The sequence below is a fragment of the Corylus avellana genome, chromosome 8, assembly GCF_965113065.1.
Source record: "Corylus avellana chromosome 8, dhCorAvel1.hap1.2, whole genome shotgun sequence".
Lineage (NCBI taxonomy): Eukaryota > Viridiplantae > Streptophyta > Magnoliopsida > Fagales > Betulaceae > Corylus > Corylus avellana.
This window is the reverse complement of record NC_142497.1, coordinates 21710515-21724197: the sequence shown is the minus strand read 5'-3', so window position 1 is coordinate 21724197 and position 13683 is coordinate 21710515. Positions and strand designations below refer to the sequence as shown.

At 36.1% G+C, this 13683-nt stretch overlaps 2 protein-coding genes across 2 annotated transcripts; both read right to left on the bottom strand.

Moving 5' to 3' along the window:
* Positions 1 to 2500: 2500 nt before the first annotated feature.
* Positions 2501 to 4971, bottom strand: LOC132163895 (laccase-17-like). Its single transcript, XM_059574272.2, has 6 exons — positions 4804 to 4971; positions 4554 to 4705; positions 4207 to 4451; positions 3968 to 4096; positions 2896 to 3867; positions 2501 to 2766 (listed from the first exon to the last, which is right to left on the bottom strand). The coding sequence occupies exons 1-6, from the start codon at positions 4921 to 4923 to the stop codon at positions 2636 to 2638; spliced, it is 1749 nt and encodes a 582-aa protein (XP_059430255.2). The 5' UTR covers positions 4924 to 4971; the 3' UTR covers positions 2501 to 2635.
* A 3448-nt stretch (positions 4972 to 8419) lies between these two features.
* Positions 8420 to 10904, bottom strand: LOC132163660 (laccase-17-like). The gene is made up of 6 exons (XM_059574029.2): positions 10725 to 10904; positions 10482 to 10633; positions 10135 to 10379; positions 9900 to 10028; positions 8827 to 9798; positions 8420 to 8707 (listed from the first exon to the last, which is right to left on the bottom strand). The coding sequence occupies exons 1-6, from the start codon at positions 10842 to 10844 to the stop codon at positions 8577 to 8579; spliced, it is 1749 nt and encodes a 582-aa protein (XP_059430012.2). The 5' UTR covers positions 10845 to 10904; the 3' UTR covers positions 8420 to 8576.
* Positions 10905 to 13683: the final 2779 nt, after the last annotated feature.

Below are 13683 nucleotides of genomic sequence, written 5' to 3'. Positions count from 1 at the left end.
GAAGGTTATTGGAAAGAAAATATTAGTTGAAGAGGGTGATTACTACTGATTAGCATGTCGTATTGGTTTACATTAATTGAGGGCAACTCATTTTCATTTATTTATTTTTATAATGAATAGAAACTTTAAATTATCAAAGTTACATATAAAAGTGACTATGCAAAAGTTGTATATATTGGAAAACAAAAATAATATAAAAAATGAATTCTCGTATATATTATAGAGAGAGGGACCCGAATTACATGCTGTTATTAAAATAAAAGCATGTATGCTGTATTAAAATAACATGTATGTTGTAGTTTAATCAACGGTCAAGATTGAATTTCTCAAAGTTTCTCTTCATTTTCTTTCTCCTATTAAAAACTTTTAAAAGTAAGTCAATTTTAAGATTCAATCTTGACCGTTGATTAAACTACAGTATATATACTGTTATTAAAATAACAGCATGTAAGCCAGATTCGGAGAGATATTTTCAAAAAAAAAAAAGGGAAATAAATTTATTGGGTCAGGTTAAACCATAGTGTGACTTAAAATGGGAATGGATACATTGATTCAATTCTTGAAAGATCCCATGCAGTACGCAAATGAAAATGCTATATGGTACGTACAACATTTTTCTAAAATATTATTTGAATGAATATTTGAAAATGGCAACATTTGATCGAATAATATAAATCTCGAGTTAAGTTGCTTTTGTTTGAAGTAATGACTCATTTTTTTTAATTTTTTTTTTGAGTGATGACACTTGGTTCTCGATCGTTTCAAGCTCCCAAAGAACATTAAAATCCCACAAATTTACAGAACAAGGAAAAGTGAAGCAGAGGAGCATATAAAATCCCACAAAAAGAAATGCCCGAAAGTACATGTTGTTTTTTATTTTATTTTTTAGTTCAAGTGCAATGCCCTCAAATTAATTCTATCTTTATAATAATTTGGAGCCCTACTAGTACTACTATGCTTTACTACAAGTTTTTCACAAATGGACATAACAACACGTGAAAAGTTAATTTATTTCTCAAATTTTATTGAATAATTTTTTATTGATATTGTGCCATGTGACACTTGTGTTTAATATTTGTAAAAGAAATATAATCAAAGTTGTACTATCCCAGTAATTTTCTTAAACTTGAATAACCCAATACAGTTAAGGATAAGAAATTCTTGATTTGGTCTAATCCATTTACACACATAATAAAATGGGCACATGCGTGAGTTATCATGACCAAGAAAAAACATCACTCAAAAGGAGGAAAGAAAAAAAAAACATAGTAAGAAGAAAAAACAAGACAGCATTAATCAAATTGTTGTCTGCCTTTCAACCTAAAGTCTAATTAATTAATACGTTACTTTTTTTTTTTTATTCAGTATGGGGATTACTTGTATTGCTTGTGGCGGATTGCTCTTTTCCATCACATCATAGAAGTCAACAGACTCAACTGCATGAAACATGAAACTGGGATTGAGTTTACATTAATTTGCCCTGTCAAAGTGTCAAACCATCAATTTATTAAGCATGATTATCCATCTCTTTATTTCTATAATACCATTTGTTTGGAAAGAGTATCCAAGTAAGACCACCTTAACCTAAGAATTTAAGCCTCTAAATTTGAATCATGATTATTATATTAATCACTGATGTTTAATATTATTACTTTATATGAGATTGCATTACTTCAAAAAGAAAATCCAACCCGACAAAATGAAAAATGTGCGGCACCGCTAAGAGGATCTGAAATGGCTCCTCTCCGTTTCAACGTTTCAATTAAAATGAAAATGATCAGAAAAGGCCAAGAACAACTTCGCTCCCTAGATGCACCCGAATTTCTATAAGCATTCCCCCAACAATGATCAAGTAACTTAAGTAATTACACTCTACACACAAACACAAATTATCATCCCTACTTCTATCATATAATTGTATCAAATATAAATGTAGACGCATATTTTTGGACAACAGGACCAACGATGGGGTTCCTGTAAAAAAAATAATAATAAAAAAAAGCTATTGAAGTGGCACCGATCGGAAAGAGGGTTAGAATAGAATAGAGAAATGCTAAAATCTAATAAAACCCCCACATTTTGCCTATCAAAATCCTAGGTGACAAAGTGTCATTTGCCAAGTTGATGTAAAAGGGCTCATGGTCCAAGTTAATGGCAAATGATACTTTGTCACCTAGGATTTTGATGGACAAAATATAGAGATTTTATTAGATTATAACATATCTCAATAGAATATTATCTATGGGTCTTATGATTGGTAAACATATGGTCATGTAGCTCATCAAGTCCACGTCACAACTGGGGAGCCCATAATAATTGTGGTATGGAAGGTACGAGTATATATGGTTCAAACGCTCACCCTTCAAATTCCAAGAGAAAATGCTACACACATATATATATATATATAGCAAGTGAAATTGGAGAATTAATAATTTTGTACTCAATGAAAATATTATTAAGGTCTTCCGGATCAACGTTACAAATGTGAATGTTACAAAAATTGTCCACTCTTTTTATCTTTCCCTACCTTCACATTGATAAACAAAGTAATTATTGAATACAATCAGCCCGTGTCAAATGCCGAAGAAATCGGCATGGTTTCTGTTCGAAGTGAAATAAGAAGCGAGTCAAAAGATCAACACTTTGGAAGATCTGCCGGTGGAGGAAGCAGCTTCTGATTGGGAAGCTTTCCATCTAGAACCACCCAAGCCATCCTTAAACCCCAACTGGTGTGGATCTCCAGGTGGCAATGCATGAACCAAACCCCTGTTGCCACATAATTGTCATCATCATCGTTTATCGCAAATTCTTTACAACCAGACATGACAGTTCATAATTGATAAAAGATTTAAGCAAAAAAATTTGATATTATGTTGCTCTTCCTTAATTACTCACCTGGGTTATCTGCTAGAAATCTGATAGCTACCCAACCTCCTGAAGGAATACCCACAGTGTTTCTTTCAACAGGATCATTAAGATTGAACTTTGCAGGGTCGTTATTCGGATCAAAGTTCCCAAAACCTTGTCCGACAACAAAGAAATTAAAGCCATGCAAATGGAGAGGGTGGCTCTCAGCGCCGAGAATGCTTGTGTCTTGCATCACAAGCTCCACGCTAGTATTAAAAGGCAAGACTACTAGCTTTGTCCCATTACTCACCATTGTGTTGTTTGGTGGGGTGCCCGTGTAATTAAAGGGAAATATGGGACTGTTTGGAAAGTCAGGAGAATAAACTCCTTTAGATTGCCCAAAGAAGTGGGCTTGGAGGAGGGCAGTTGATGGGAGTGCAAAAGATATGTTATTAACAGAAGCAGAGAACATTGTTCCATTAGGCCCTTGGCATGTTTGGTTGTTGTGTTGGCAGGGGATTGTTCCAAGGCCTACTGTGAAGAAGAAGCGTTTGTCGACTTTTTGAGGGACATTTGCTGGGAATTGAGCACTTGCTAAGCTACGGAGTTTGTTTGAGAAATTTGTTGCAGAGGAAGTGTCATTGAGAGGAGGAAGAACAGGTTTGAAGAGTGAAAGTTTTCTAATGGAAAGGGTTTTGTGTGGAAATTCATCAGATTCATATTCTAGGATTCCTGCAACAGTGGAGTTGTCGAAAGTGCCTAGGCCAGTCACATATGGTCTAGCGGCCATGAAGAATGTGGCGTTTGGGAATTTGGCTTTGGTGTTTAGAAGAACATTTGTGGTCTGTCCCGGGGTTATGACAATTGTGTTGGTCTCAAAAGGTTTGACATAAACGGCATCGGTTTCAACAACTGTGAGGCTGTGGTTTGCAATGCTGAAGAAAAGCTCGTCATTGAGTGCAGCGTTGATCAGGCGGAGAAGATAGGTCTTCCCAGGCTTCACTTTCAGCTTGAACGTGTCTGTTATAACATGAGGTAAATTATGAAGACAATGTTCGAATTCAAAATCTTTGTTTTAATATTTACTTATATTAAATTACTACTTATTTTAAAAGTTTACCTTTGGCAGAACAATTATACAGTAGCCCTGGAAGTCCATTAATTGTGTACGCATCCGAAACATTTGGGCCGCCTCCTGTTTGCATGGCTTGGGTAATTACTGCCTCTGTATCTACATTCCACCACTCTCCTGAAACGTTTTTTTTTTTGAATTGAAGTTTGTATTATTATATGGATAATCAAAGGGAAAATACATATGACTAAACTACGTATAGCTAATAATCATATCGTCAAGAGTACCGAATATGATGGGAACTTCCTTGTGGGGTTTGGGAAAAGGGTAAAGAACGCCACGCTTGGGAAGAATGATAAGAGGACCATAGACGGTTGATCTTAGCCAGGATATGTGGGCGTGCCAGAAAAGAGTGCCTCTTTGGCCTACAATGGTGAAGTTGTAAACATAGCTTTGGCTAGTTTGTATCGGACATTGTGTTACATATGCTGGCCCATCTGCCCACCCAGTTTGAAGTTGTCGAATGCCATGCCTGTTTTAAAATAAATTTCATAATTGTATCACCGTCCTAAATTATTTCTTGTCAACTTAATTTTTTTGAAATAAATAGTGATTTAAGCAGAAAGTATGTTACCAGTGAATGGAGATATTGTTAGGGACATGGTTGACCACCTTGATAAGAAGGCTGTCACCCTCCCTAGCTACAATGCGAGGCCCAGGAAATTGCCCGTTTACTGTCACAATGCTCTTGTTGTGGCACAGTCGTGTTACATTTTTCAATACAATCTGCAGAAAATAATTCAAAACTGTTAACAAAAAGAAAATTTTAACCAAAAAAAAAACAAATTAAATTTATGTGAGGCCAAGAGGCATGCAAAACATACATCAAACTTGTAGTGCCTGGTTATGCCTGCAAGTGCAAGCTCAGGGATGAGACACAATGTAATGAATAAGAATAGAAAGACTCCTGGAAATGCTGGCGATGAAGGAAGAAAAACACCCATTTTCCTCTCTCTCTCTCTTTGAAAGCTTAATTGGTGAACCTAAAAGCTGCTGCTCGAGTGTGTTCTTGCATGTGCTGAGCAAAGCAACCATTGTGCCTACTTATAATGTAGGTGCGAGAAAAGGTTTGGTCGAGTAGGTGATGGAGATTAACTCGGCAATTAAGTTTAGACAGAAGAGAATCAGAAGATATATATTAAATGGGTATTTTTAGAAGGGCCAGCCAGTTGTTAGAACAAACTATAGAGTGGTTTCAAAGACAATCAATTTATTTCCTTTGACATACGTTCTGTTCAAGTCAAACATTTTCCTTCCTACGTATACGAAGTACAAAATAATATTCCCATGATGTTATAGTTCTTCAAATGAAGCACAAGTGATTTTGACCTACTTTCATCATTACCAACAACTTATCCTGAAATGGTAAGCTCATATGATAAATTAATACTTTAATACTTCTTTTACTTGTTGAATTAAATAATACGTGAAATATTTTAATTGAAAATTAAAGATAAAAGTGTAGAGTTAATGTTCAAACTCATGATCCCGGCTCTAATATATATCATGTTAAATTATCACTTAAGATTGTGCAACAATTCACTAATAATTCCTATAGAATGAGGTAATTCATATTTCAAATTTTTGAAATGAAAAGTTCAAGAAGATTGAAGCATGAAGCGATGTTTGCGTTGGCATGTAGCTTTCTCAACGGTTGTTCTTAACAAGAACGTACGCAAAACAAAATGTTGCCATCCGGCAGTTGTTTTAGAGGCGGATACATATTGTTAGCTGTAGTTTTAGCTAATATTTTCATGAATAGTTAAGAAACCTCGACTGTTGCTCTTTCTCTCTCAAGTAGGCGAACTCATGAAACAAAATCTTATTTACAACTTTGATGATTTGAGTTTTCTGAGTTCTTTGACCAATTGTAGCCAGTTAGGGACGCTGGATGTCAGCTACAAGCTGCTTGGTGGTGAGCTGTCATTCAACAATCTGGAGGGAGAGGTGCCAGAGCAAGGGGTCTTCAGGAATGCTACTGCAATTGAAGTGTATGGCAACAGAGGACTTTGTGGGGGGGCCCAAATGCTGCGGTTGCCTACATGCAAGCATAGAAAGCATGTTGCTTTTAAGTTGATACTGGCAATGGGCATTGCAGCTGCTTTCTGCTTGACATTGTTGTCTTTGATTTCCCTGTGCTGGCTGAGAAAGTCAAAGAGGAACCGTATTTCTGCTTCTTCTTCACGTTTATGAAAGGATTTCTTTTCAAGACTTACTCAATGCAACCGGTGGATTCTGTGTGTGGAATTTGATTGGTTCAGGTCATTTTGGTTGTCTATAAAGGGAAACTTGGTCCGGATGAAACAAGTGTTGCAGTCAAGGTACTCAACCTTGGAAAGCAAGGAGCTTCAAAGAGCTTCACTGCTGAATGCCAAGAGGAACATCCGGCATCCAAACATCATTAAGATATAACGAAATAAAGATTCCCAAAATCCTAACCCTAATAAAATAATAATATAAAGTCGGTTTCGAAAATAAAACAAACTAACGGTTATGCAATCTGCATCAGTAGCACTTATCTATTGGAAACTGCAGATAAGAGAGCAAAAAAGTGAGAATTATAGGTGCTCTCTTAAATACGACTGAACCATTGTCTATCTCAGTCTCATCAGGACATTAGTAAAATTCAAGACGACTAAGAGCCTATTTGAAATTGTGTTTGAGGGGCCTAAAAATGCTTTTAATACTCAAAAAGCCCGTTTGAAGAAAAACGTATTCGTTTGGTAAAAAAATTAAAAGCTTTTAAGGGTCCAAAAAGCCTAATAATGACCAAAAAACACTTTTAGCAAAAGCTTAAAAATGAAGCTTTTGGCCACTTAAAAACTCTATTTCTCGAACGCAATTCCAAATAGGCTCTAATAGTACTAATCAGATTTGAAAATTTTCACCATGAACCCTCACCTAATTTATACTTGCCCCCAAACACTTGAATTTTTTTTTTAAAAGCCACTTAACGAATGTTGCTTTGTTAAAATATCATTGGGAGTAGTGGTCATTGTGGAAAGAAACGAGAAGAAATTCTATACCAGCAGACTTGGTCAAGATCATTTGCTTCTAATTTTAATTCTCTTTACAAAAATGGTTGTATTTGGGGTCTATTTTAAAAAAATAAAAAATAAAAAATAAAAAATAAAAAATAAAAAAAGCTTTTCCAAACGAGATATTTTTCACAATTTTATTTAAAAATACACTTTTAACTTGCGAAATCTTAATCGCATGATCAAACGGACTAGCTCTAAATTGTCTGATATATGCTTTTCATTGACGTAATCCACGTACTATTTCATCTATACTAGAGGACTTGATCAAATGTCGTATGCTGGAAGATAAGCATGCGACCTTTTTATGCCCAATTTTAAATCTCCCATGCAAAAATAGTTGTATCTAAATTGCCCACTTTCATCGACGTAATTCACTCACCATCTCAGCCAATCTTCTAATCTGATTGGGCTTGTTTCATTTTCAATGACCTAATGGATCTTAATATATTTTGTGGAGGATAAGCCAGTCTGGCCTTCCCTGCAATGTTACTTGCTTCATTTATCTTATCAATTATTGCTTAACATTGATTTAAATAAATGAATCTTGTTTAGTTTATCATTTATTTAAAGTAGTAATGTCACAATTTACTACATTGCAGGAATTGAAGGGTGTCATAGCTTAGTTTGCCAACAACAATGCTGCTAAATAATGCACTTGTATCTAGGGCTGTCATGCGAATTCGACATAAACCTAATATCAATTTAGTGACTCAAGGTTGAGGGGTATGACTTGTTTAAGTAAATAGATTGAATTAATAAGGTTGAGTTATATAGTCTTATATAAATACATTGACACTACTCGAATCCGACATGCGAGATATTTATTTATGGCTGATTTTTTTTACACAACTGATGAACCTAATACGAACCCAACATGAAATTAACTGGTTAAGATTGAGAGGTATGACTCATTTAATTAAATAAGGGAGTTAGGGTTGACACACATGCATTGCACGCATATTCTTATATCCATGTTGCGACCCGATCGATCCAAACCCAACACACATACACAAATTACCATTCCTACTTGTATCATATAATTGTATTAGATATAACTGATGAAGCATACTTTTGGACAATAGGACCAACGTTAGGGTCCCTGTAAAAAATAAATAAAAATAAATTAAAAAAAAAAAAAAAAAACCACCTATCAGAATGGCACCGATTAGAAAGGGGGCTAGAATAGAATACTATGCCTCTTATGATTGGTGGGGAGCCCATAATAATAGTGGTATGGAAGGTAGAGTAAGATTCACATTCCAAGAGAAAATGCTATACACACACAGATATATATATATATATATATATATATATATATATATATATATATATAGCAAGTGAAATTGGAGAATAGTAATTATTTTGTACTCCTGAAAATATTATTAAGGTCTTCCCGCCGGATCAACATTAGAAATCTGAATGTTACAAAAATTGTCCACTCTTTTATCTTTCCCAACGTCCACATGGATAAACAAAGAATACAATTAGCCCGTGTCAAATGCCGAAGAAATTGGCACGGTTTCTGGTCGAAGTGAAACAAGAAGTAACTCAAAAGATCAACACTTTGGAAGATCTGCCGGTGGAGGATGCAGCTTCTGATTCGGAAGCTTTCCATCTAGAACCACCCAAGCCATCCTTAAACCCCAACTGGTGTGGATCTCCAGGTGGCAATGCATGAACCAAACCCCTGTTGCCACATAATTGTCATCATCATCATTTATCGCAAATTCTTTACAAACAGACGTGACAGTTCATACTTGATAATAAGTGAAAAAATTTGATATTATGTTGCTCTTAATTACTCACCTGGGTTATCTGCTAGAAATCGGATAGCCACCCAACCTCCTGAAGGAATACCCACAGTGTTTCTTTCAACAGGGTCATCAAGATTGAACTTCGCAGGGTCGTTATTCGGTTCAAAGTTCCCAAAACCTTGCCCGACAACGAAGAAATTAAAGCCATGCAGGTGGAGAGGGTGGCTCTCAGCGCCAAGAATGCTTGTGTCCTGCATCACAAGCTCCACGCTAGTGTTAAAAGGCAAGACTACTAGCTTTGTCCCATTGCTCACCATTGTGTTGTTTGGTGGGGTGCCCGTGTAATTAAAGGGAAATATGGGACTGCTTGGAAAGTCAGGAGAATAAACTCCTTTAGATTGCCCAAAGAAGTGGGCTTGGAGGAGGGCTGTTGATGGTAGTGCAAAAGATATGTTATTAACAGAAGCAGAGAACATTGTTCCATTAGGCCCTTGGCATGTTTGGTTGTTGTGTTGGCAGGGAATTGTTCCAAGGCCTACTGTGAAGAAGAAGCGTTTGTCGACTTTTTGAGGGACATTTGCTGGGAATTGAGCACTTGCTAAGCTACGGAGTTTGTTTGAGAAATTTGTTGCAGAGGAAGTGTCATTGAGAGGAGGAAGAAGGGGTTTGAAGAGTGGAAGCTTTCTAATGGAAAGGGTTTTGTGTGGAAATTCATCAGATTCATATTCTATGATTCCTGCAACAGTGGAGTTGTCGAAAGTGCCTAGGCCAGTCACATATGGTCTAGCGGCCATGAAGAATGTGGCGTTTGGGAATTTGGCTTTGGTGTTTAGAAGAACATTTGTGGTCTGTCCCGGGGTTATGACAATTGTGTTGGTCTCAAAAGGTTTGACATAAACAGCATCGGCTTCAACAACTGTGAGGCTGTGGTTTGCAATGCTGAAGAAAAGCTCGTCATTGAGTGCCGCGTTGATCAGGCGGAGAAGATAGGTCTTCCCAGGCTTCACTTTCAGCTTGAACGTGTCTGTTATAATAGGAGGTGAATTATAAAGACAATGTTCGAATTCAAAATCTTTGTTTTAATATTTACTTATATTAAATTACTACTTAATTTTGAAAGTTTACCTTTGGCAGAACAATTATACAGTGGACCTGGAAGTCCATTAATTGTGTACGCATCCGAAACATTTGGGCCGCCTCCTGTTTGCATGGCTTGGGTAATTACTGCCTCGGTATCTACAGTCCACCACTCTCCTGAAACGTTTTTTTGAATTGAAGTTTGTATTATTATATGGATAATCAAAGGGAAAATACATTAGACTAAACTACGTGTAGCTAATAATCATATCGTCGAGAGTACCGAATATGATGGGAACTTCCTTGTGGGGTTTGGGAAATGGGTAAGGAATGCCACGCTTGGGAAGAATGATAAGAGGACCATAGATGGTTGATCTTAGCCAGGATATGTGGGCGTGCCAAAAAAGAGTGCCTCTTTGGCCTACAACGGTGAAGTTGTAAACATATCTCTGGCTAGTTTGTATCGGACATTGTGTTACATATGCTGGCCCATCTGCCCACCCAGTTTGAAGCTGTCGAATGCCATGCCTGTTTTAAAATAAATTTCATAATTACATCACCGTCCTAAATTATTTCTTGTCAACTTGATTTTTTTGGAATAAATAGTGATTTAAGCAGAAAGTATGTTACCAGTGGATGGAGATATTGTTGTGGACATGGTTGACCACCTTGATAAGAAGGCTGTCACCCTCCCTAGCTACAATGCGAGGCCCAGGAAACTGCCCGTTTACTGTCACAATGCTCTTGTTGTGGCACAGTCGTGTTACATTTTTCAATACGATCTGCATAAAATAATTCAAAACTGTTAACAAAAAAATAAAAATAAAAATTAAATTAAATTTATGTGTGGCCAAGAGGCATGCAAAAACATACATCAAACTTGTAGTGCCTGGTTATGCCTGCAAGTGCAAGCTCAGGGATGAGACACAATGTAATGAATAAGAATAGAAAGACTCCTGGAAATGCGGGCGATGAAGGAAGAAAAACACCCATTTTCCTCTCTCTCTCTCTATCTCTTTCTCTCTTTGAAAGCTTAATTGGTGAACCTAAAAGCTGCTGCTTGAGTGTGTTCTTGCATGTGCTGAGCAAAGCAACCATTGTGCCTACTTATAATGTAGGTGCGAGAAAAGGTTTGGTCGAGTAGGTGATGGAGATTAACTCGGCAGTTAAGTTTAGACAGAAGAGAATCAGAAGATATATATTAAATGGGTATTTTTAGAAGGGACAGCCAGTGGTTGGAACAAACTATAGAGTGGTTTCAAAGACAATCAATTTATTTCCTTTGACATACGTTCTGTTCAAGTCAAACATTTTCCTTCCTACGTATACGAAGTACAAAATAATATTCCCATGATGTTATAGTTCTTCAAATGAAGCACAAGTGATTTTGACCTACTTTCATCATTACCAACAACTTATCCTGAAATGGTAAGCGAATATGATAAATTAATACTTTAATACTTCTTTTACTTGTTGAATTAAATAATAAGTGAAATATTTTACTTGAAAATTAAAGATAAAAGTGTAGAGTTAATGCTTGAACTCATAATCCCGGCTCTAATATATATCATGTTAAATTATCACTTAAGATTGTGGAACAATTCACTAATAATTCCTATAGAATGAGGTAGTTCCTATTTTCAAACTTTTGAAATGAAAAGTTCAAGAAGCTTGAAGCATGAAGCGATATTTGCGTTGGCATGTAGCTTTCTCAACGGTTGTTCTTAATAAGAACGTACGCAAAACAGAATGTTGCTATCCGGCAGTCGTTTTAGAGGCGGATACATATTGTACGTTAGCTGTAGTTTTAGCTAATATTTTCATGAATAGTTAAGAAACCTCGACTGTTGCTCTTTCTCTCTCAAGTAGGCGAACTCATGAAACAAAATCTTATTTACAACTTTGATGATTTGAGTTTCCTGAGTTCTTTGACCAGTTGTAGCCAGTTAGGGACGCTGGATGTCAGCTACAACCTGCTTGGTGGTGAGCTGTCTTTCAACGATCTGAAGTGAGAGGTGCCAGAGCAAGGGGTCTTCAGGAATGCTACTGCAATTGAAGTGTATGGCAACAGAGGACTTTGTGGGGGGATCCAAATGCTGCGGTTGCCTACATGCAAGCATAGAAAGCATGTTGCTTTTAAGTTGATACTGGCAATGGGCATTGCAGCTGCTTTCTGCTTGATATTGTTGTCTTTGATTTCCCTGTGCTGGCTGAGAATGTCAAAGAGGAACCGTATTTCTGCTTCTTCTTTTCTGCACTTTTATGAAAGGATATCTTATCAAGACTTACTCAATGCAACCGGTGGATTCTCTGAGTGGAATTTGATTGGTTTTGTGTCTATAAAGGAAAACTTGGTCCGGATGAAACAAGTGTTGCAGTCAAGGTACTCAACCTTGAAAAGCAAGGAGCTTCAAAGAGCTTCACTGCTGAATGCCAAGCCTTGAGGAACATCTGGCATCGAAACCTAGCTCGTTGAGATTCTTACTGCTTGCTCAAGTATTGATTTTGAGGGCAAAGATTTCAAAGCTTTAGTATATGCAAGGGCGGACTCAGGATTTACATTATGGGGAAACGAACTCACCTAAATATATAACTACATATATAGGTACATATAGTATCTCTCTATATGTGTATTTGTGTATGTTTATCTAAAATTAATATAGATAAGTCTTAAATTTATTTTCATAGTAAATTGTAAGTTATTATTACATACAAAAGTTATGTTTTAAAATAAACTAAAAAGATTTATAGGATTAAAAAAAAAAAGGTATATTTAGTGTGAACTTTTTCTTATAACGAGGTCATTCGGAGCTCTCATAAAACTAGAGTCAAGCCAAAACAATGTTGCGAACCGAAAGTCACTAATTAAATGGGGGCATTTTCAATTTTTTAAAGCTGAAAGAGTGGACAAAACTAAAAGAAAATTTTAAAAGGGGACAAAACTAAAATAAATTTTTTAAAAAGGGGCAAAAATATAATTTTGTGGGAATAAATTTATAAAAAATTATATTTTAATAACATTTTCAAAACGAAATGTCCCCCCAAACCATATGCCTGCTTGCGCCCCTGGCTATATGAGTTCATGCCAAATGGGAACTTGGAGACGTGGCTGTAGCGGCTGAGAAATTTAAGCCTTCTCTAGAGAATGAACATTGCAATAGATATGGGTTCTGCTTTGCTTTATCTTCATCATCAGTACTGCCAAACCCCTGTTTTTTTTACTGTGATCTCAAGCCAAGCAATATTCTTCTTGATGATGATATGATTGCTCACATAAGTGATTTTGGTTTGGCAAGATTCCCTTGGGAATCCGGTAGGCAAGATTTTTAATCAATTAAGCTTGGCTGGAATTAATGGAACCGTCGGTTATGCTGCTCCAGGTAATGTTTCAAGATTTCACTCATTCTTTTAGCAAGTATAAATGACAAGGAAATCAACAAAAAAAAAAATTGATGTGAATATTTTTACTAAAAGAATACATTAATGATCAAAGCAAAGAGACTCAATATATAAATATTTTATTGAGATAGGAGGTAAACGACTGAAATAAGATTCGAACTCTACATATTATCTATTTCATAACGTTAAGTGAGAAACTATCTGTTACGTAATGAACTGGAAAAAAAAAAAAAACTAGTGATATTTGCGTTAGTACCCCAAGAGAAATAGTAAATTTAGAGCCTTTTTAGAATAATTTATACAGCTTCACCTAAGAGCACTAGCAAAATATGTCTTATATGTACGTCATTCCCTTCCCTATGCTTAGGAAAAATTTAAAAAAAACCACAAAAAACTACTCACATCAGATTCCTTACATTTAACCAACCCATAA

What these genes read in the sequence shown, in the direction of transcription:
- LOC132163895 (XM_059574272.2), bottom strand. Translation starts at nt 4,923, where the DNA reads ATGGGTGTTTTTCTTCCTTCATCGCCAGCATTTCCAGGAGTCTTTCTA. An exon ending in CCAGGCACTACAAGTTTGAT is followed by an intron (nt 4,706 to 4,803) that starts GTATGTTTTGCA and finishes TATTTTCTGCAG; the next exon opens with ATTGTATTGAAAAATGTAAC. An exon ending in GGAAGTTCCCATCATATTCG is followed by an intron (nt 4,097 to 4,206) that starts GTACTCTTGACG and finishes AAAACGTTTCAG; the next exon opens with GAGAGTGGTGGAATGTAGAT.
- LOC132163660 (XM_059574029.2), bottom strand. Translation starts at nt 10,844, where the DNA reads ATGGGTGTTTTTCTTCCTTCATCGCCCGCATTTCCAGGAGTCTTTCTA. An exon ending in CCAGGCACTACAAGTTTGAT is followed by an intron (nt 10,634 to 10,724) that starts GTATGTTTTTGC and finishes TATTTTATGCAG; the next exon opens with ATCGTATTGAAAAATGTAAC. An exon ending in ATTTCTAGCAGATAACCCAG is followed by an intron (nt 8,708 to 8,826) that starts GTGAGTAATTAA and finishes ATGTGGCAACAG; the next exon opens with GGGTTTGGTTCATGCATTGC.